Source organism: Lynx rufus, unplaced genomic scaffold (genome assembly GCF_022079265.1).
Source record: "Lynx rufus isolate CCGP_SWC_20201006 ecotype Redwood Valley unplaced genomic scaffold, mLynRuf1.p SCAF_15, whole genome shotgun sequence".
In the NCBI taxonomy this organism is placed as follows: domain Eukaryota; kingdom Metazoa; phylum Chordata; class Mammalia; order Carnivora; family Felidae; genus Lynx; species Lynx rufus.
The window spans coordinates 20,318,581-20,339,056 of record NW_025814829.1 but is presented as its reverse complement, the minus strand read 5'-3'; the positions used below and the strand labels follow the sequence as shown (position 1 = coordinate 20,339,056).

The 20,476-nt window shown below is 47.1% G+C and overlaps 1 protein-coding gene across 5 annotated transcripts in view; it reads right to left on the bottom strand.

The window, feature by feature from the left end:
• DSTYK (dual serine/threonine and tyrosine protein kinase) overlaps positions 1 to 19,354 on the bottom strand; it is a 50,484-nt gene extending 31,130 nt beyond the window's left edge. For all 5 annotated transcript variants that reach the window (XR_006961553.1, XR_006961554.1, XM_047076628.1 and 2 more), the window contains exons 1-2: positions 18,726 to 19,354; positions 584 to 969 (exon numbers count right to left, since the gene is read on the bottom strand). Coding sequence is in view for 3 of the 5 variants with exons in the window: in XM_047076628.1 (XP_046932584.1) it covers positions 584 to 969; positions 18,726 to 18,993 (654 nt within the window). In the remaining 2 variants the exon portion in view is untranslated. The remainder of the gene's footprint in view (positions 1 to 583; positions 970 to 18,725) is intronic.
• Positions 19,355 to 20,476: the final 1,122 nt, after the last annotated feature.

Sequence of the window (20,476 nt, the reverse complement as noted above, 5' to 3'; positions counted from 1 at the left end):
GTATCTCCTTACACTGAGCCAGACCTGTTCTCGGGTTCCCGGAGTTCCTTAGAAAGTAGGAGACGTGGCCTGTCCCACTTAGTACATAATGGCCAGGTCTACGGAAAAACTCACAAGATTCTTCACTTGGCCTCGGCTCTAATAAGAGCGTTAATAATCTATTACCTTATCGTTCCTTTTAGAAAGGGATTCTAGCAACACCTTCCAGCTGAGAAATGAAAAAGGATTTCTAGCCCTGACCATGGTTATTCTGTGAAAGCCTGAGGTGCAAGTAGCCCATTCCTTCTGTGGCAGAAAAGGAGACAGGGAGGCAAGGAGATAAGTACATTGTGCAGGGGCTTGCAGCAGGGTAGCAGAGGCAGGGGTGGGCACTGCTGTGGCCTTGGCTTTCAACTTCCCAGGTTATGTGCTCTATTGGCTGATGCTCAGAGCCCAGACTATAGAGGGCCAAACTACTTTCTGAGAGAGCTCAACTACAGGAAAAGCTGGTGTGTGTGTGTGTGTGTGTGTGTGTGTGTGTGTGTGTGTGTGTGTGTGCGCGCGCGCGCGCGCGCGCGCAACTGAAGGAATACGAGACGGGTACCTGTAAGAGGGCATGGTGCATCGTCACCTCCAGTTCAGCTAAAACATGGGCAGCGTCCTCACCGTCCTCTTGGACCTCCAGGTCCTCCTCGGGGATGGTCTCCCAGTTGCCCTGGTGAGCAACCAGCGTGTGCACTAGTTCGTACTGGCCCGGGAGTGCCAGGCTGACCCGAGTCTGAGTCCCATAGGTGAAGCGGAGGCGCCGAAGCTTACAGTTCTCCTCGCTGCCCAGCCTGGCGGGAAGCACCCGCACACCCAGCAGCAGGTTCAACAGCTGACACTTGACATTACAGTCCTGGCCGAGGATCAAGATGCAGGGCAGGCAGTCCACAATCTGCTGGAGGTACTTCTCTTCCTTAGCTGGAAAGGCAATGCAGCTCAGCTGGCCTGGTTGGGGAGGAGGAGGGTGAGAAGGAGAGTACAGAGAGACAGTGAGGAGGGGTAGACAGAGACTCGCACAGAGACCCAGTCAGGACGGCCGGGCCCTAGGGAAGAAGTATCTCAGAAGCCCTTGGTTGGACAAGACATCAGGAAAACATCTCAATCAGAACAGGCTCCTCAAATATCAAACAGAAGTCCCCTCCGTGGTTTGTCCCCAGAGCAGGTGTCTCTACCTAGAAAGGTGGCAGTGACCCGATCCCTTCCCCTTCCTTTTACATCCAGTGGAGGGTCAAGGAGTATACAAGGACTCAACCACAATCACAAGATCACTGACATGACAGAGCCAGAAAGGATTACACTAATCAGGATGGGAACCCAAGGAGAAACTGTACCTGAACATGTGAAAATGAAAACCTTTGTGACAGAAGACCGAACACTTGAACGTAAGGCCCTTTTAAATGTCTCCACCATCTGCAGTGTTAGCTTATCTTCCTCATTTATGACATATTTTATAACTAAATGTGTGAGCTAATCTTTACATATACATATATCGAAATACAATGTTATTCAAGTTTGCCGAAGCTCCAGAATCTTTTCCAGTTCATCTCTCTGATGGCGGGTGACGGCATCCCAGCTGCCAAGTCATCTGTTCTCTTAAAACTTCGGGTGCTCAGTTAAGATCAATATCGCCTGGCCAAATCACATTCCTTCGGTTTATGGATGGCGAGACTTCGGTTTATGTTCCTAAAGTATGAGAGACCTCTGTCTGGGAAAAGGAACCAGAAATTCATCGACCTGAAACCCTCAGATTCTGAATGCAATCATTCCCGGCTCGGGTGCCGGTGCCTGCTCCTGCCTAGGATTCAGGCAGCCCCTGCGTTTGTTCAGAAAGGCCCGGACCCTGGGTTCTTAGGCTGTAAGAAGGCTTATCTCTGGGCAGCCACACACACCTTCACTGAAATGTTGTATGGTACCAGCTGAAAGGGATTCGCTTCAGTCATCTCACCATGAGCTGTTGAACCATCCAAGAGCTGTTTACTTTGTTCATGTAAGGGAGGTCTAATTTGTTTAAGAAGCACTTCTACTTCGGAATGTACCTGTCCCATTACAAATCCTCAAACCTCCTTCTCTTCCACAAATGGCACCACCAAAAGGTTTCAAGAAGTCTGCTTTTACCCAGACCCCTCTGTGCATCTCATTAGGCCCCTCCTTTCATGCCTGTCTCTAAGACCAGCACCTGCTGGACTGACTGTAAGTCCAGCCTGCACGTGTACATCAGCAACACGGGACTCCGAGACAGGGAAATCTACTCTCCTGGGAAAGAGCTGGGTTGCTTTGAGAAAGAAAGTGGTGACAGAGTGCCTAATTGTGTGCAAGGTATTTACCAAGCACAAGAGTAACATACCAGCAAGGGGTCTAGTCTTTTTGATCCACAATCTAAAAGCAAGGGGAAGGGGTGCCTGGCTGGCTCAGTCGGTACAGCATGTGACTCTTGATCTTGGGGTTGTGAGTCTGAGCCCCATGCTGGTGTAGAGATCACCTAAAAATGGAAAGGAAAGGAAAGGAAAGGAAAGGAGAAAGGGGAGAGGAAAGAGGGGAAAGGGAAGAAGAGAGGACAGAAGGGGAAAGGAGGAGAGAGGAGAGGAGGGGAGGGGAGGAGAGAGGAAGAGAGGAGGGAAAAGGAGGGGAGGGGAGAGGAGAGGAGGGGAAGGGAGGGGAGAAGAGGGGAGAAGAGGGGAAGAGGAGGGGAGAGGAAGGGAGAGGAGGGGAGAGGAAGGGAGAGGAGGGGAGGGGGCCTTGGTCAATTGTTTGTGTGACCACCTAGCAAGTAGCAATGGGCTAGTCCTGAGTCCCTTCCTATCTTGTTTTATCTAAACAACACTTATCATGGTCAATTCTAGTTATCTGTTTATAGTGATCATAAGCAGGAAGGGCCATATTCTTCTCTGTATCCTCAACACCCAGCACAGTGACTGACTCCTCGTTAAGTACTCTGGCTTATGCACTTGCTTGCTCGGTGTAAGAATCTATTTATTGTGGGAGAATTATCTTCAGAAAGCTGTAAGCAGCTCCAGCAAGTACTCAGAAAAGTCTAGTAGGATGGTGAATAGTTTAGGGGCAACTGTTATTCCTAAAAACCTTCATGTCAACATGGAGACTGGACCTGGACAACAGAATAAGGCCGACCCGTTCACCTCACAGAATTTAGCTCCAGTGGTGTCCGTCTGAGCCGTGAGAAGGATAGATTCGCCAGCTAGAGTCCCTCTCACCCACACTTTCTATCCCTTCCTCTTTCCCCAGTGCTGCTCGGATTCATAGATAGGTGTCCAGGTGAAAGTCCACACCGACAACCTTTGTAACTCCTACAACAAAAGTTGACACATAATAAAAAAAATAAACCTAAATGAGCGTGGAGAGTGGATAAAACCAACCAAATGGCTGAACTAAAACCAACTCATCACTTTTCAGGACCAGAGGGAGAGATCACAAAACCTCTGAGACAAAGGGCCAACTATAGGAGAGCCAGTAAAACATGCTCCATCAGCCAAAACCACAGGAGACACACCCCGTTAATCATCTGACCCAAATTATCACCCTCCTCCCCAATCTCTGTAGTGACACAAACAGCCACCACAAATAAGCCAGCTAGGGTCAAACCACCATAGACCATTGCAGTGGGAGAGGGGGCTGGTGCTGAGCCCAGTTCTAATATGTGTTTCCAGGCACTCTGCTGGGATTCTCCGTGCAACTAGTGGACTGAAGAAAAATCTTCCATGTGGGTCTCGCCATCTGTTTTTCAACGCGTCACTATTCAAGCCCTTTGCTTCTGCTACTACTCTTTAGCTTTTTCATTGATCGCTGACACAGGTGTACCACATTTGAACAAGGGCACGGACAGAAACAAAGTCAACCCTAGATCATTTCACTCCCCGCCTCTCTCGGCAAAGGGCTCCGGAGGGAGGAGTGTATCCCAGGCTCCGCCGCTCACTAGCTCGGTGACTTTGGCAATTCACTTGAGTTTCCTCGGCCTTGGATATCTCATCTGTGAACTCAAAGAGCTGCATGACATCATCTCCAACATCCTTTCCAGCTCCAAAAATTCCAGGGCACCATCAGGTTTTCACGGGTCAAAGAAGACCCACTGAGGGGGATGGGTGGTTGGTCTGGTTGTTTTTATCTGTGAATTGAATCAGGCAAGCTCTCCCTGGACTAAGATAACTGCAGATCAAAAAGTTGACTAAACTAGCCAGGGGTTCCGAGGATCTATGGAGAGTGCATTTTTAGCAGCGAAGGAAGGAGGAAGAAAACCGGCTTCAGAGCGGGAGCAGCTGTCTCACTGACACTTAAAGGACTTCTGAGTTAATCGGGTTCTCTTTTGTAATTAATATAACAGCATCTGCATATGGGGCTGCCAGAAGGGACCAGCAGGACTTCTCAGCGGGAGCACATTAACCCTGCCAAGGCTAGCTGCAGGCAAATTCGAATCAAATTGTCTTAAGTGCAAGCCAAGGCTCTTACTTCTTCTCTCGATGCCTCTTAAATACAGATCGTCTTGGTTAGGGTTCCTTCTAAACAAAGGTTTCCACCTGGAAGGAGGACGAGGAGAGGACCTACAGCAGCAACCCATTTGGTTTATTTGTTTGCGACAGTGAATGGGGAGCAAAATAGACCACCCCAAAATATGCCTCTCTGGCATTTATTTTAAGCCGGCTACTTAAAAATAAACAGCAGACACAGGTGAAGCTCTCTGAAAACTGAGTACAAGTTACCCTTTTGTAAGAAACATTTACATTTACAGCCGTTGGAGGGAAATCTCCATTCGCAAGGGCGGCTCCCTCTCTGTACCAGGAAGACAGAGATGAGTCTACATCTCTAGAAACTCTTATCTTAATGCAGAACAAACGTTTACCCCGTTCACAGTGTTTCTCTCGGTGACCTCCCAGAACGGCCTCCCCGCCCCCAACGTCTTTGTAGCTGGAGATGATGTTTAGGGTGGTGGCGTGGGCCTTTTTGGAGAGTTTTTCCTTGCTCCCTCCCCGTACATGGGAGGTATACACGTTATACACGGTATACACGGGAGGTATACACGTTTAAGGTGTTTGTTCTTCTCCTGTTTATGTGTCTTTTTATCTCAGGGGTGTCTCGGCCAAGAACCCACGAGAGCAGAGGAAAAATTACTTTCCTCCCCCACAGTAACACTTACTAAGCCCTTTTTAAGTACATCTCTTTATTTACTTCATCATGTTTAATGCCCACAATTCTACCAGACAAGGACCATTATTATCCCCATTGATAGATGAGGAACCAGTAGCGTAAAAAACAAAACAAAACAGAGCCCACGTTTCTCCATTTATCTAAGCAGACAAGAGATGGTACACAGGACGGTCCAGGAGCTGGACCTAGGTCTCAGGGGGTCAGCTCAACACCTGGTAACAGACAGTGACCGTGACGGATGGTGGAATATGCCATCCCCAAATGTGCCACTTTGACATAAGGGTGTTTTGAGCCCAAGGCATTTGACACACGGCACTATAAGAAGGGCACTCTGACCTCCCCTTTTTCTTCCTGAAAGCAGGAGATAAAACCCCCATCTGGAGGATGAACTCGCTATACCAGAAGGAAAGCAACGTTCTTATCACCAGAGGCCTGGAGTCAAGGCCAAGAAAAATCAGTACAAATAAGCCTTGTTAGCCTAACCCTTATCTACCACTAACTGCTCTAGCCCGAGCTCCTCTGCCTTGTCACGTTTTCATAATTTACTTCTTTTTGTCCAATTCAGTCTATATATGCTCAGCTCTGTTTCTTTGGCCCTTCAGCTCTTGTGGGGACTCTTATGTACATGTAAAATGTAATAAAATGTGTGCGTTTTTCTCTTGTGTACCCATCAAACATCGGTTTAATTCCTAGGCCTGGCTGAAGACTCCAGAAAGAGGAGAAATTTTTCCTCCCCCACACCCATTACATTTTTCCCAATTTGGGGCCAAACACAATTTGGTGATTGCAGGACCCCGATTTAAAGAGGACTGACAGAGTCTCTCTGAAAACTGCCCCAAATCGGGAGGAATAAATAAAGCCCGTGGGGGAAAAACAACAGTAACAACGCAGTATTACCACTAGCTGGTACACGCTTTTAAAGAGCGTTGTTATTCTGCCGGAGGTCTCTAGAGCCCCTTTTCTAAAAGAAAAGGTAGGTGCTTGTCAGAAAAATTTGTCATGCTCTTCTTATCCGTTTGGATTATTATCCTTTATGTTTCAGTTTTGGACTATGATAAAAAGGGAGAACTGGAGGGAAGAAATGCTAATGATCTTTTTACGTCTCTAGTGACCCATTAGGATAGACACTTTATTTGAATTGTTTTTGGAGTAATGGCAAGGGATCTAGGTCAATACTTGCTCCTTGCCTGTCTTCCATTCCCATCACTAATATACACTCAAGAGGCTAGCGAAGGCCAGGAAAAGGGGCAGTCCATGGCCAAGGTAGGGAAGGCACTACATGGAGGAGGCGAAATGGACTCTACCTTCACCTTATATTATTGCAACTCACAATTGCAATAATATAATCGCCACCAAGGTTGCAATTGGCGGGGCTGGCGGGGCTTTAGAGTGAATTCAGGTCTCAATAGTTACTACTGCAATCCTTGCTCCTGGTACCCAAGGATCTCCCTCCGCTGGGTAAAGTGTTTTTACCTCACTTTCAGCATCGAACTTATAGTCCTCTCCAAAAGTGAATGACATACACGGGATTTTATGGGAGGATTTAATAACCTGCTGAGGCAATCAGCGGATCCAAATCTGCATTTCCACAAACAAGCAGTGAGGCGTTTTTATTTCTTAGGAACTGGAGTGCCAATAGCAAAGGACAAATCCTAAGTTGAGAAATGAATGTTACACAGTTTTCCACTACCATAAATTCTAGTACAAGCGCCAAGGTATTGGGCTACAAAAATCCCAGGAGCGGAGAGAAAGAATTCTGTCATGACACATTCATTTATCATTCCCAAACAAGCTCTGACCTTCAGCTCAATTTAAAGGATTCTGAATTACAGAGGAGACATTAGGAACACAGGAGAATTTAAGGAAAACGTACGCCTAGGTAGTCTGGTCTCAGAATCTTCAAGACCAAACGGTACAAGTACATTGAGGCTGGAGAAAATGGTTTTTGGAGATTAGAGATTGAAATGCTCTCGAGGAGCCAAAGCTCTTGTTGAAAGCTGAAAAGTCAGGCTGGCAGAAACGTCAGTAAGTTATCCTACCTAGAGACCACGTTGAGGTCTCTCTGACAAGATTTTTTCTTTCTTTTTTTTTTTTGCATGTTTGTTTATTTTTGAGTACATGACCAGGGGAGGGGCAGAGAGAGGTGGAGACAGCATCCAAAGCAGGCTCCAGGCTCCAACCTGTCAGCAGAGAGCCGGATGTGGGTCTTGAGCTCATGAGCCATGAGATCATGACCTGAGCCAAAGTCGGACAGTTAACTGACTGAGCCACCCAGGTGTCACTCTAACCATTTTTAAGAAGTAGATTGTCCTGGCACCTGGGAAGAGGGAGATGGCATCCCCCCAGAAGCTTATATTCCCTGGGAGCTGTGAAATGAAGAGCCCACACTTAGCAGCCTGCTGACAAGTTTCCCTCTGGGCAAAACTGCTCCTGAGGCTGTCACCCTGCGGAGGGAAGGGACAGGCAGCAGGCAGCTAAAGCTGTAATTTATGGGATACAGAGATGGAAGCAGTTCCTCCAAGGAGGCCAACCCCAAGCTTCACAGAGGGCTTAGCTTCTGTCATTTGGGAGCCAGCCTCCCACACCTAGTAATCATCAAGAATGAGTCCATGGTGGGAATGAGTCAAAAGGACACAGGAACCAACTCAAAGGGAAGGGGGGAGGGGGGGCAAGAGGGGGGAGGGGGTGGGGTTCACTGACCAAATCAGGGTCAATTAGGCACAAAAAATCTCTTAAATGATATGAGATCATAATCTATTGAAAAAAAATTCCCAAGTCCAAGTCCACACTGATATAAACAGCTAAGCAAAAAAAGAAAAGGAAAACTCTCCCTTACTACAAGAATACCAACTACAAAATACAGAAGGGATGATGGCCAGAAGGGATGATGACTGTGAAAACCACACACACACACACACACACACACGCACACACACCAGCACCGAGGCAGGAGGGAGCTGTCAGTGCATGCTGAGGTCCGGTGGAGGGAGGTGTTTTCAGAAACAAGATTCTCAGCGAAATCTTAGAACACCTCCCTCCCACAAAAGACTAACCAACTGCAAAGGGGAAAGAAAAATGGAGACTTTAAGGTGGAAAGACCCAGAGGACACCAACGTGACCAGTGACCAAGCTTAACATCTCCAGATATGGGGGGCTGACATCAGGTACCCCTGACGCAATGCACATTCCATCGTTTCCACGCCCCGTCCTGCTAAAAGCTCAGGACCAGAGTCTAGTCACGAGGACAAAACAGATCCTGGTTGAGGGTCATCCTATAGAATATAAAACCTACTCTTTAAACCTGTCGAAGACATAAATGCCAAGGAAAGGTTGAGGAACTGTTCCACGTTGAGGGAGTCTCAAGGGACATGACAACTAATGCAACACGTGTTCCTGGATAGGATCCTGAATCAGAAACAAAAAGCGCGGTTCTTGGGACAGTTGGCAAACCGCGGGTGAGGTCTGAGCGCTGGATGGTAGCACTGAGTCAGTTAACTTCCTGACTTGAGGAGTTACACGCTAAGCACGTCCTTGGCTGGGAGAACAGCACACTGGAGTGTTAGAGGAGAGAAAACAACCTGTCTACAGTTTGCTTTCAAAAGGTTCAGACAAAGAGTAGATACAATAGAGAAAGAGAGTGAGGGAGAAAGAGAACATGAGCAAACACAAAAGCAATACTTTAACAACTGGGGAATCTGCACAAAGTGGGTACAAGAAGCTCTTTGTACTGTTCCGGCAACATTTATGTAAATTTAAAATTATTTCAAAGTAATTTTGTTTAAATGGGCCAGAAGGATACCTAGCGAACTGTATCCAGCTCTGGATCTCACAGGAAGGAGATGGAGAGACAGAATTTTACCAGAAAAACAACAACAACAACAACCACCCAATAGGCAACACACACACACACACACACACACACACACACAATCAAATACAGTAATAACAGAATTGAAGCAGTAACAGTTTTTTCACTATCCCTTACTTTTGCCCTGAGTCAGGGGAGTTCAAGGCATTAATCTAAGTAAGCTGTGCAGGATCAGATTTAGAACCGAAATCCTCAAGACTAAGCAGTACCGACAAAGACGCTCCAGGATAGGACACACCTCTGAAAGTTACGGGTAACCATCCAGTTCACTGAACAAGAGCCGCACAAAGAGGCATGACCTTGCACTGCCTGCAGGGGTCCCTTCTGATTGCTCGGCAGTAGGGACCACCTCTCCACCTCTTCTGGAGCACAGGTGTCCTTCTTCTGTAACCACTTGTGTCCCACAGTTACAAACTCTCTTCCAAGTTGGAGCGACAGAACCACTCCATTTCTGCCCACGGAACAAGAGGCAGCCAAGCAGGCCAGTTTCTCAATCAGGAGAGACTGAGATCCCCCAGTGGGGTGTTGTATGCTGAAAGAATAAGAATGTCTTCTCTCCTCCTGGCCGGTCTCCCTCCCCACACATTCCTCCTCACCCCTGCATATCTCCAAAATATTAAAAGTTAAGGCTAGGGTATGCTGTACAGAATATTCTTTAAAAAAATCAACTCCATATTGGTTCAGATACTGTCCCTCTAATTTAAATGAAGAGTGAACTTTTATTCAAATTAGTCTTGAATCTAGCTGCATTTATGACAGGGCCTTAGTCTTTGCTCTGGAAAGTTTGGCTTGATTTAAAAAAAAAAAAAAAAAAACCCTGGGAAATGTAATTCTCTCCCCATATATAGAATGGAAAGAGTAAAAAACACTAAGCTATAAAATATGTCCAGCATAAATAAGGCACTAAAGTTCTTAATCTGATGAAGCTGAAGTTGGACTGTTTTGTTCTTTTTCTTTACATTTGAATAAAGAAAAGGGATAAAAGCACCTTTAAAAAAGAAGTGAGGGGCACCTGGGTGGCTCAGTCAGTTGAGCGTCCAACTTTGGCTCGGGTCATGATCTCACGGTTCGTGAGTTCCAGCCCTGCATCCGGCTCTGTGCTGTCAGAGCCAGCTTTGGATCCTCTATCCCCCTCCTCGCTCTGTGCCCCTCCCCAGCTTGCGCTCTCTCTCTCAAAAACTAAGTAAAACATTAAAAAATAAAAAGAGGTGGGGCACCTGGGTGGCTCATTCGGTTAAGCGTCCGACTTCAGCTCAGGTCATGATCTCGCAGTTCGTGAGTTCGAGCCCCGCATCAGGCTGTGTGCTGACAGCTCAGAGCCTGGAGCCTGTTTCGGATTCTGTGTCTCCCCCTCTCTCTGCCCCTCCCCTGCTCATGTTCTGTCTCTCTCTCTCTCAAAAATAAATTTAAAAATTGGGATGAGCACCGGGTGTCGTATGGAAACCAATCTGACAATAAATTTCATAAATTAAAATAAATAAACAAATAAATCAAAAAATAAATAAATAAAAAATAATAAATAAAACAAGTGTGTTTTGTGTGTGTGTGTGTGTTTAATCAAAGGCTTTTACGGGTACATAACCTATCATCATTCCTCAGGACAGCTTTGAGGCATGACTAGTTAGACAAGTGAAAAGCAAAACAATCCTCAAGTCCTATTTCCCATCTTCCTGCCCAGCGAACACCACCCCAGGGAACGGAAGCACGTTACAAAGCCCAACTCCAAAGAGCGTTGTGGTCTAAAGCTTCCCACAGCGCATGGCACAAGGCCGGGGAGTCCGTCCAAACCATTCACGCCACCTGCTAAAGAGGACACAAAAAGGCACCACACGTGATGGGCACTTCAGCCAGGGGCCCACAGGCCATACTAATGAGTCCCCATGCTCTGACCAACTTTCCTTCAGAGAGTCTGGGTTTGGACTTGGGAGTACCATCTAGAAGGGGACTTTCCCAGAGAGGCTGACTGATGGCTCTAAGCAAGGGGCCCATATCTCCACCAACGCTACATCGATTCTCCTTTTGGCAAAGAATTAAATCAATTTTCAAGCATCGGGTGGCCTATACTTAGACTAGAAACCCTTCAGGGGACTCCGGTCAGACCTCTGAGAGAATCCAGAAAGAAAAACTGCATCTTGCACACAGACTCACCCTCTGTACCCTTGCTAGGAATAACACCATCAGACTCCCTGGACCACAGAAGAAGCAGAAGCCTTCATCCTTAGAGATGAACTATTTTCCTATGAGACGTTAAGGAGCAAATTCCCCTTAGGTCTTGACACATGTGGAGAGAACCTCATGTACCCACGTACCTCGTATTCTTCACGCTGGCTTCCCTCTGAGGAAGTCTGAGGAGAGATATGAAGGCAAAAGACGCTCTAACGATAACTTTCGCCAATGCACTGTTTTTTGTTGTTGTTGTTGTTTTAAGTAGGCTTCATGCCCAGCGCAGAGCCTAATGTGGAGCTTGAACTCACGACCCTGAGATCAAGACCTGAGCTGGGATCAAAAGTCAGACGCTCAGCCGACTGAGCCACCCAGGCGCCCCAATGCATTCTGCTTTTGAGCCACACAAACAACACAATTATAATTCCTCCATCAAAGGCAGGTCGGGGCTAATTATCCTGAACTCTGTCAGAATTAGCAAAGCATCTCAACTCCTTTTTCTGTCAATGTCGTTTAATCTTACAACTTCCCATACGCCTTACCCCAAGCCCTCACAGACAGCTAATAGTTAAGTAGGTAACCAATTTGTAGAAAATCCTCTGGAGGGAACGCGAGGAAACACTAATCCTTCCTTGCATAACGTCAACTTGAAACAGCATCAATTAGTGGGTCTGTGGTTCACCATTGTGTGTCCTGTGCCCAGTACTGAGTCAGGCGTTAATAAAGATTTGTTGAGTGAATGAATATTGAGAGCTTATCATGGTGAAGCTCTGGCGTACTGGGACTGTATGCAACTCATCTTTGGGGCATGAAAATCATTTGAGTATCAGCACAGAATGCAACCTAGCCTCATCAGTCATGTCTCAAACGCATCATTGTTCTTTTCTAGGGGCCCAGCTAGTAAAATGTGGGCAAATCTACAAAAATCCCTGTCTTTCATGGGGGGTAGGGAGGGGGTGGGAAATGCCCTTCTGAAGTGGAAAAAGCAGCATTCCAATATCTACCATCCGGGGAAAGAATTTAACAGGTATTTATTTGCCTGTTATATATAAAGCATCATGGCGGGCTTTGCAGGGGGTACAAACATGAATAAAACACAGTCTTTACCCCCCAATCTAGTAAACGGGATAAAACAAAGATACCTGAAGCAATCCCAGAAGCAAACAGAACATGTTCTGTATGTCCAGAGCCTACAGGAATTGAGCGACAGGTACAAGGGGAAATTCATATTCCCCTTTACTTCGACAACATCTGTTTTGAGGTTTTATTTTCAAAAGATTGTTTTTGAGAAGTACATTTAATGCAGGAAGTGAGACAGAGAATAAAAGCATTAAGAAAGAGGAGGTGCTGGGAAAGCAGACAGAGCAAAACAAAATTTAAAGACCAGAATGGATTTTTCTTTAAATCCATGCTTTCTTTAAAAACCACTTGCAAAGGGGCGCCTGGGTGGTTCAGTCGGTTAAGCGCCCGACTTCAGCTCAGGTCACGATCTCGCGGTCCGTGAGTTCGAGCCCCGCGTCGGGCTCTGGGCTGATGGCTCAGAGCCTGGAGCCTGCTTCTGATTCTGTGTCTCCCTCTCTCTCTGCCCCTCCCCCGTTCATGCTCTGTCTCACTCTGTCTCAAAAATAAATAAAAATGTTTAAAAAAATTAAAAAAAAAAAAACCACTTGCAGGGCGCTTGGGTGGCTCAGTCAGTTGGGCGCCCGACTGGTCCAACAGGTCATGATCTCTCGGGGTTCACGAGTTGGAGCCCCGCATCGGGCTCTGTGCTGACAGCTCAGAGCCTGGAGCCTGCTTCCGATTCTGTGTCTCCCTCTCTCTCTGCACCAGCAACCCGCCCCCCCCTCCACCCGCCTTGCTCGTGCACGCTCTCTCTCTCTCAAAAATACATAAACATTAAAAAACCACTTGCAAGGCTGAAGAGCTAAGTATACTGAAGTCAGTAATGACAGTTAAGACTAAACTACACATATTGCAAATCATGAAGGTAATCATGTCTTTTCTTTTAAAGGCAGGCAGAATTATCCAACCCTTTCTAATAGTGAGCTGCCCTGTGCCATGGGAAACAGATTACCCTAGGAAAGGAAACTTAGGAAGGGAAAGGCTGTAAAGGGAAAAGGTGCAAAGAGTTACCGTGTTTGGGAGAAGCCACTTCTTCCCAGGCTCCCCCCAGGGAACCGGAGGCAGCAAAATCAGCAAACTGGAGCCTGGGACCCTAAATGTCAGGGACTGGAAACTGGAATATGAGGCTAGAGGAGGTAGGGTCACATTACACTCAATTTCAATCAGATAAAGTCTCCCACTGAAGTCAATTATAGCTCCATGGCAAGCTACGGAGCCTGGGTTATGACTCATGTAGAACAAAATCTCTCCACTGCCAGGGTGCATTTTATATTCTCACGGGCAGGTCGGAAGAGTAAGGGACGAGTCACAGAAGCAGAACTGACTGGGAGTGTAGGTAGAGACGCGGGGTTGAATCCGGCTCCAGCTCAAACTACATACGTACACACAAACAGCCGTGTAGATTTAACACGAACCATATGACTGTGCTAAGTGCTTTAGAGTATTTATCTCTAGTTGTCACAACAACTTTGGGAGGTAGACATTACCACTCCCATTTTATGTATGTACGTATTTGTATGAATTCACCCCTTTAGAGGGTATAATTCAGTATTTTTAGCATATTCACAAAGCTGTGCACCCATCACCACTATCTAGTTGCAGAACATTTTCATTCTTCAAAAAGAAATCCCATACCCGTTAGCAGTCACTCAATCCTCCTCTCTCCTCACCCACTGGCAATCACACTATACTTCCCATCTTTACAGACTGGCCTATTCTGGGCATTTCCCAGAGATGGACTCATCCAATAGACACCATATTATATCACTACCATTTTACATATGAAGAAACCAAGACTCAAAGCCCAAGTCACACAGTGAATCGGAGGCTGAACTACAATAGGAAACCAGGTCTGATGGAAATGTTTGTACCTGCTTTTCGACCACTATGTGATGCCTCCATATAGGAAGAAACTTGTGAGAGAAAGTGAAAGTTTTCATTACACTTGGGCTAATAAAAGTAGTAAGTAAGAACCACAATTACAACACCATGTCTGCTGAGGATGTACTGAAAAGCTGAGGCAGCTCTTCTAAAACAGACCAGGGAAAACTACTGGAAAGCACACCCCTGTCCCCGTCTCTCACTGTTTCACCCCACAACCCAACTCCTCCCCACCGCTCAGCCCCACGAAGGAGGCAGCCACACGAAACTAGGCTATAAGGAATCTCCTCTCGCCCAATTTTCTGTCTCTTTCCCAGAAGTCACTCTGCCACTTGAACTTTATTACCTATACCAACTTCTGTCTAAGGAGTCCAAGAAAAATGTCTATTTCAAATAAATACGCTAGTGCTTTTCCTCTTCTTTTAAATACTGGCAGCCAGTTTATACGAGGTGTGAAAAAAAGAGGGAGAAGAATGTTGAAGAAACTAAGCTGTTTGCTAACCAAAGGCAAAGAGCTATAAAAAATCTAAGAACTGTGGGGCGCCTGGGTGGCTCAGCCAGTTAAGCGTCCAACTTCAGCTCAGGTCACGATCTTGTGGTTCCTGGGTTCGAGGCCCGTATCAGGCTCCGTGCTGACAGCCCAGAGCCCAGAGCCTGGAGCCTGCTTCGGATTCTGCGACTCCCTCCCTCTCTGCTCCTCTCCCACTTGCGCTCTCTCTCTCTTGAGAATGAATAAACGTTAAAAAAAATTTTTTTTTTTAATCTAAGAATTGTAACTCACATAAAATGCCTATAATCCAGCCATACCTTACCTTTGTGCCATTTTTCTGCTTTGGGCGTTGCATATGTATATGGTTGAAGACAGGCTGTACCTTTCTAGAGGACTGACTTCAGGACTCCTAGTCCTTTTCATCCCTCATCCAGCATAAACAAATAATAGGTGCACCGTAATGATAATAATTACAATTCTTTTTTTCTTTCTCAGGAGAGAAGTATAGAAGGGAAAGACTGATTCCCACTAACCTAAGGCCAGTGCCAATATCTTTATCTGATTCTTTGTTCCCCAGGTACTTAAATGTTTATTGAATAATAACTGAATAATATTACTGTGGAACACATACACAGCAAGGTGCCAGGCACTGTCCTAAACACAACTACTAACATATATTAACTCCCAACAAGCCTAGAGGTTAAGTACTAAATGTTTATTGAATAATAACAGCTAATACTTACACAACACCTTACAAGGCACCGTTCTGAACACGTGCATTAACTCCCAACAACCCTAGAGGCGAGCACCGCTGTTGTAACCAGCAGCTCCGACAACGAGGAAACTGACACAGCACAGCGGTGATGCGGAAGCAGGACGGGAGGAATGCGGCACAGAAGAGGGCATTCCAACCAGACACATTTGAGTCATTCCAATTTCTTAAAATTCATACCTCTATGATACGTTGCAACAGCAAAGCACTCTTTGGATCACAAAACACGAAAAATTTCCCCCTGCTACTTTGTGACACTCCATTCTGCCTTTTATCAAAGAAGTTCTCAAAGCCTTCATGTGGTTACTTCTAAAGCCTCTGACAGAGGAAAGTCAACAGATAAAAGGACTCTCATCCCCTAGACTTAAGTGAAAAGAAGGCCAATGATTTGGGCAGCAGGGGAGGAATGGAATCAAAGAAATTTCACTTGCAATTCTGTTTGCTCTGTATGGGCCAAGCTATTCCTATTTTAAGAGTTCAGTCCCACCTACGTTTTAGCTTCTGAAATATCATATCCATTACATAACCCTCTAACCTGCCACCCCCCAATAAATACAAAACTGTCAAAATTAATAAGAAAGCAGTATTTTGGCATTCTTCCCATCTCCTCTGTGATTTAAAAGTGAAATAATAAAAATTTAGAGTTACTGGATGATCTTCAGTTGCTCAAATACAACACTACATCCAAACTAAAAGCACACTTCCACTCTGAAATGATGATTAAAACCTTCCAGAGGTTTGTTAAGTTACAAATTGAGTGCTCCTTTCGCTCATGTGTGGAATTTAAGAAACAAACAAACAAAAAATAAGCAAAAAAAAAAAAGAGAGAGAGACAGAGAAACAGAACTGGTGGTTGCCAGAGGGGAGGTGGGTGGAGGGATGGGTGAAATAAAGTAAATTAAAAAAAAAAAACGTTCAGTGTTCCTTCTCTTGATATTCCAAGTTCCTATTCAGAAACCAACATTCACAAAAGAAAGTTGAGACAGTCTCTGAGTGGACTTGACCTTGTAACGATAGCCCGTAAAAGGAGGACACAAGAGCTAGTTGTCTTTTTAAGGAGTAAGGTTTTAAATCTACTTTCTAACACAATTACCTAACCAACTGGGAAAATGGCCATTCCCAAAATATACAGAGTTAGGCGCCGCCTCACTGATCTTCCCTGATGCTCATTTTCACCTCCAAAGATAAAACTCTCCCTAGGGATGGGAATGGGAGCACTTTCTGGAACAAAACCAAACTATTCCCAGTCCAGTCATCTGCACCCTACCCTGGTTTTTGTTTCAGATGAATAGACTAGAGAGGGTGAAGAGAGTTAAATACAATATGCAAAGGGGCGCCTGGGTGGTTCAGTCGGTTGAGCGACTGACTTTGGCTCAGGTCACAATCTCACAGTTTGTGAGTTCAAGCCCCGCCTCGGGCTCTGTGCTGACAGCTCGTAGCCTGGAGCCTGCTTCCGATTCTGTGTCTCCCTCTCTCTCTGCCCCTCCCCTGTTCGTGTTCTGTCTCTCTCTGTCTCAGAAATAAATAAACATTAAAAATTTTTTGAAAAAAATACAGTACGCAAAGATTAGTTCGTGGTGCAGTCAACTAGAAAAGCCAGTGAGGCAAAATTCAAAGGGTACGTTTGTCTTTCTTAACTTGGCTTTTTAAAGAATAAAAACAAGAGCCTGTCAAGGTGCCTTGAAAACCTCCATCTCTCTGCGATGAATCTACTCCCTGAATCTACTTCCTGATGGTTTTTTTTCTCTCCTTCGGTAGTGATTCTAAAATAAGCAATTGTTATCAAATAACAGCGACAGAGGACTCTTTTAGGTAAGCTCTAAGAAAAACCTGGGAGCAGGAAAGCTGCTGGAAAGCACTGCTATGGGAGAGGGTTAAAGTACACATTCTGAGGATCATCTCTGAAAACATTAGCCCTTCTTGCCAATTTTCTGACAGCCTCTATAGGTCCATTTTCAGAACAGCAAATCTCTGGGCTGACGATGTCAAACCACCACTCCAGAAAAGCTACCGTGCTTTCCTCCCCGTTGTATTACTTCCAAGCTCACTAAGTGGAAGAATATTATTTAGGACCAGATCAGATTCTTATCATCTTACTTTCTTTCATCGCCATTTCTGGAGTCTCAGACAACTGGAGGATATGAAACATGGCAACTTCGGAAACACAGAACCCAACACACAAACTCTGAAGAGCTCAACAATTCATTCTGGTCTGAGCCTCATGTTCAAATTCGCTATTAGCATCTACATTTGTGCTTCCACAGGTGTGTCTGTAGACCACTTGCAACAGAATCCCGGCAGCGTTTTATGTTTAGATTCTCAGGACCCACCCACGAGACCGTCCCCATCTGTGGGGTAGAGCATGAGACATTTTTAAGGCTAATTTGGTTTGAGTACACACTTAAGTTTGAGAATCACTAAATTAAACCCACTGTCTTACTTGCTGTGCTGTCCCCAGGGTACCTGTCCACATGGGATGCCAGTCCCTTCTCCCTTCCCACCTATTTCCTAATTAGACGCGCTACTTAACAAACCCTCCGGATCGCCACCAAAAAGCAGTTGAAGAGGAAGCAAGAAATTGGGAAAGATCAAAGGCCCTGCACGATTTTAAGTGCTTTAGGGACTCTAGCACATCCCAGGGAGAATCAAGTCACGAAGTCTCAGGACCAAACAACAACCCGATCTCTCCCCAACTTCTTCGACATAAGCACGAGCAACCCCTCAGGCACCCTGGCACGTCAGATAGGGATTTCCTTTAGCGACCCCAGCCCCATTTACAGTACACTCCTTACTTCTTCACAGTTTTCGTGCAAAAGCATTTCACGTAAGCACACACACATACACCACATACACATACACAATCCACTACAGTTCCCTGGACTCCTCGGGCTCCTGGGGCACCTTGCCTGCTGCCCTTCCTCCGGGCGTCCACCTCCTCCATCCCTAGGCGGGTCTCCGACCTCAGCCGCCCACCCCCTCCCACCCCCACTCCCCGCCCCTGCGCACGGCCGGTTGTTGCGAAGCGCGCTCCTGGCACTCTCGCCGGCCTCCGAGCGCCCCTCGCCCACCCCCGCCCCGGGGGATGCCCGCCCACGGCCTCGCGGATCCGGCCGGCCCAGGCCCGGAGACCCGGCCACGCCGCCCCTCTCCCACTTTGCGCCCCTTCCCGGCTTGTTTTGCAGGGACAGGGGTGCGGTCCGCCCTCCGCCTTGCTCCTCCAGCCCTGCCTCCGCCGCGGCTGCCCTCCTTACCCGCCTGCAGCCCGGTCTCGGCGACGTCGCCGGCAGGGCCGCGCTCGGCCCCGCCGTCGTCGCCCGTGGGGGAGGAGGGACAACTGTGGTTGTGGGAGCACTTGATGTCGCGGAAGAACTTCTGGGTTTCGCGCAGGTTCTGCCGCAGCCGGCCCAGGTAGCGGCGGTAGCGGCCGAAGCCCCGGCAGAGCTCGCGGATCATTCCGCCGCCGCCCGGGCCAGGACCCGAGACGGGCTCGCTCGCCCACGGCACCCCGTCGCCCTCCATCGCCCCGGCCCGTTCTGTCCTGGCGGCTCGGTCCCCGGCCCGCTGGCCCCGCTTCCCTCCTCCCCGCCCCCCAGTGCTTCGGGGAGGAGGAATCCACCCCCTGACGCCCCCGCCTGCAGTCGGCCGGGCTTCCGACCTCCGTCACCGCCGTTGAAAACAAACCAACCCGCAGTGCGCCGCCAACGGAACCTTTATCTCCACTCTCCGGGAGAGTGAGGGAAGGATCACTGGAGCGCGCAGGCCCTGCGCGGGATCTCCTGGGATTTGTAGTCTGGGCGGGGGCGGGCTCCGAAACCTGGAGACCGTGGACGGGGCTGACTCCCGGTGGAACCTCGCCCGTTTTTGTGCGCACACGCTCTCCTCGTTTCAAAACGTGTTCCCGCGCCCTGCATAGAGAGGAGAGAGAGGAGGCTGCAGAATCCCGCGTCAGCAGAAGTGGGGTGTCTTCGTGAAATCAGAGCAAAACATTTCAATAGCAGAGAGAAGGAAGGAAACAAGACTGAGGCCAACGATGTCTCCATGGCTACCCTAAACGGTTCTCACTTTCCGGATACAGTAGATAGTGGAGAATCGACTGAAAATACCCTAAAAATAGGGAAACGGTTCTTGTTTATATTGCGCCCTCTTTCTCTCCAGGTGTGGAAAAGGGGGATGTGAAAGGGTCGTTAAAGAGCTTTAAACCGAAGTCCATTGGTTTCTGGAAGTAAAGGAACTGGGCTGGGTTAGGGGAAGTTGAGGTTTGCAGTTCCAAACCAGTTCTGATTATCTTAACTTGGCTTCTGCTAATAGAGACTTTTATTGCCACAGACTGCCACAGAGCCCTGGACACAATTACAGAGGAGACAAAACTTCACAATCACCTCCTTTTCACCTCCTGCTTTCTCTTCCCCTCTTCTCCAGGCACAGAGTTTTCCTGTCTTTCTTGCTGTCCAAAGATTCCCCTCTTTCATGCAGGCCAGACCTCTGCTGGATCGTGTAGTTCAACTGCATTTAAGAGGAGACTTGAGTTTGAGTTTGAATGCCTCCAGCGTCTTGTCTTGGGATCTATGAAATAAGGGTCTAGGCTTGTTGATCTTGCTTCAAAATGTTTGCTTCTGTCTCCCAACCTCTCATCCCTTGAGTGCAAGGGCTCTTAGCAGAGTGATGTCATGATAATTGGGTTAATTCAATGTTAAAATGTGAGGGGGCTTTTAGTATTTTATGAAAAGGGGTCACTGGTTCACATGAATCTCTGCTTGGTAGGTGGGTGTGAAGGACTACAGGTCTGGAGAGAGCCTCAGACTCTTTTGCGCTCCTTCCCATTTACTTACATATTCTCCACCAGCCACTCCTCATTTTTTGCAAGACCCCCATGCAACCTCTAAAAGACTCAGTAAAACACAAATGAAAATACAAAACGGAACGTTTAACACAAGATGGCTGATACTATTTCAAAGAAGCAGCAGCAGCGAGGTAGCAAATCAGTGTGTGAAAATTTTGCCAC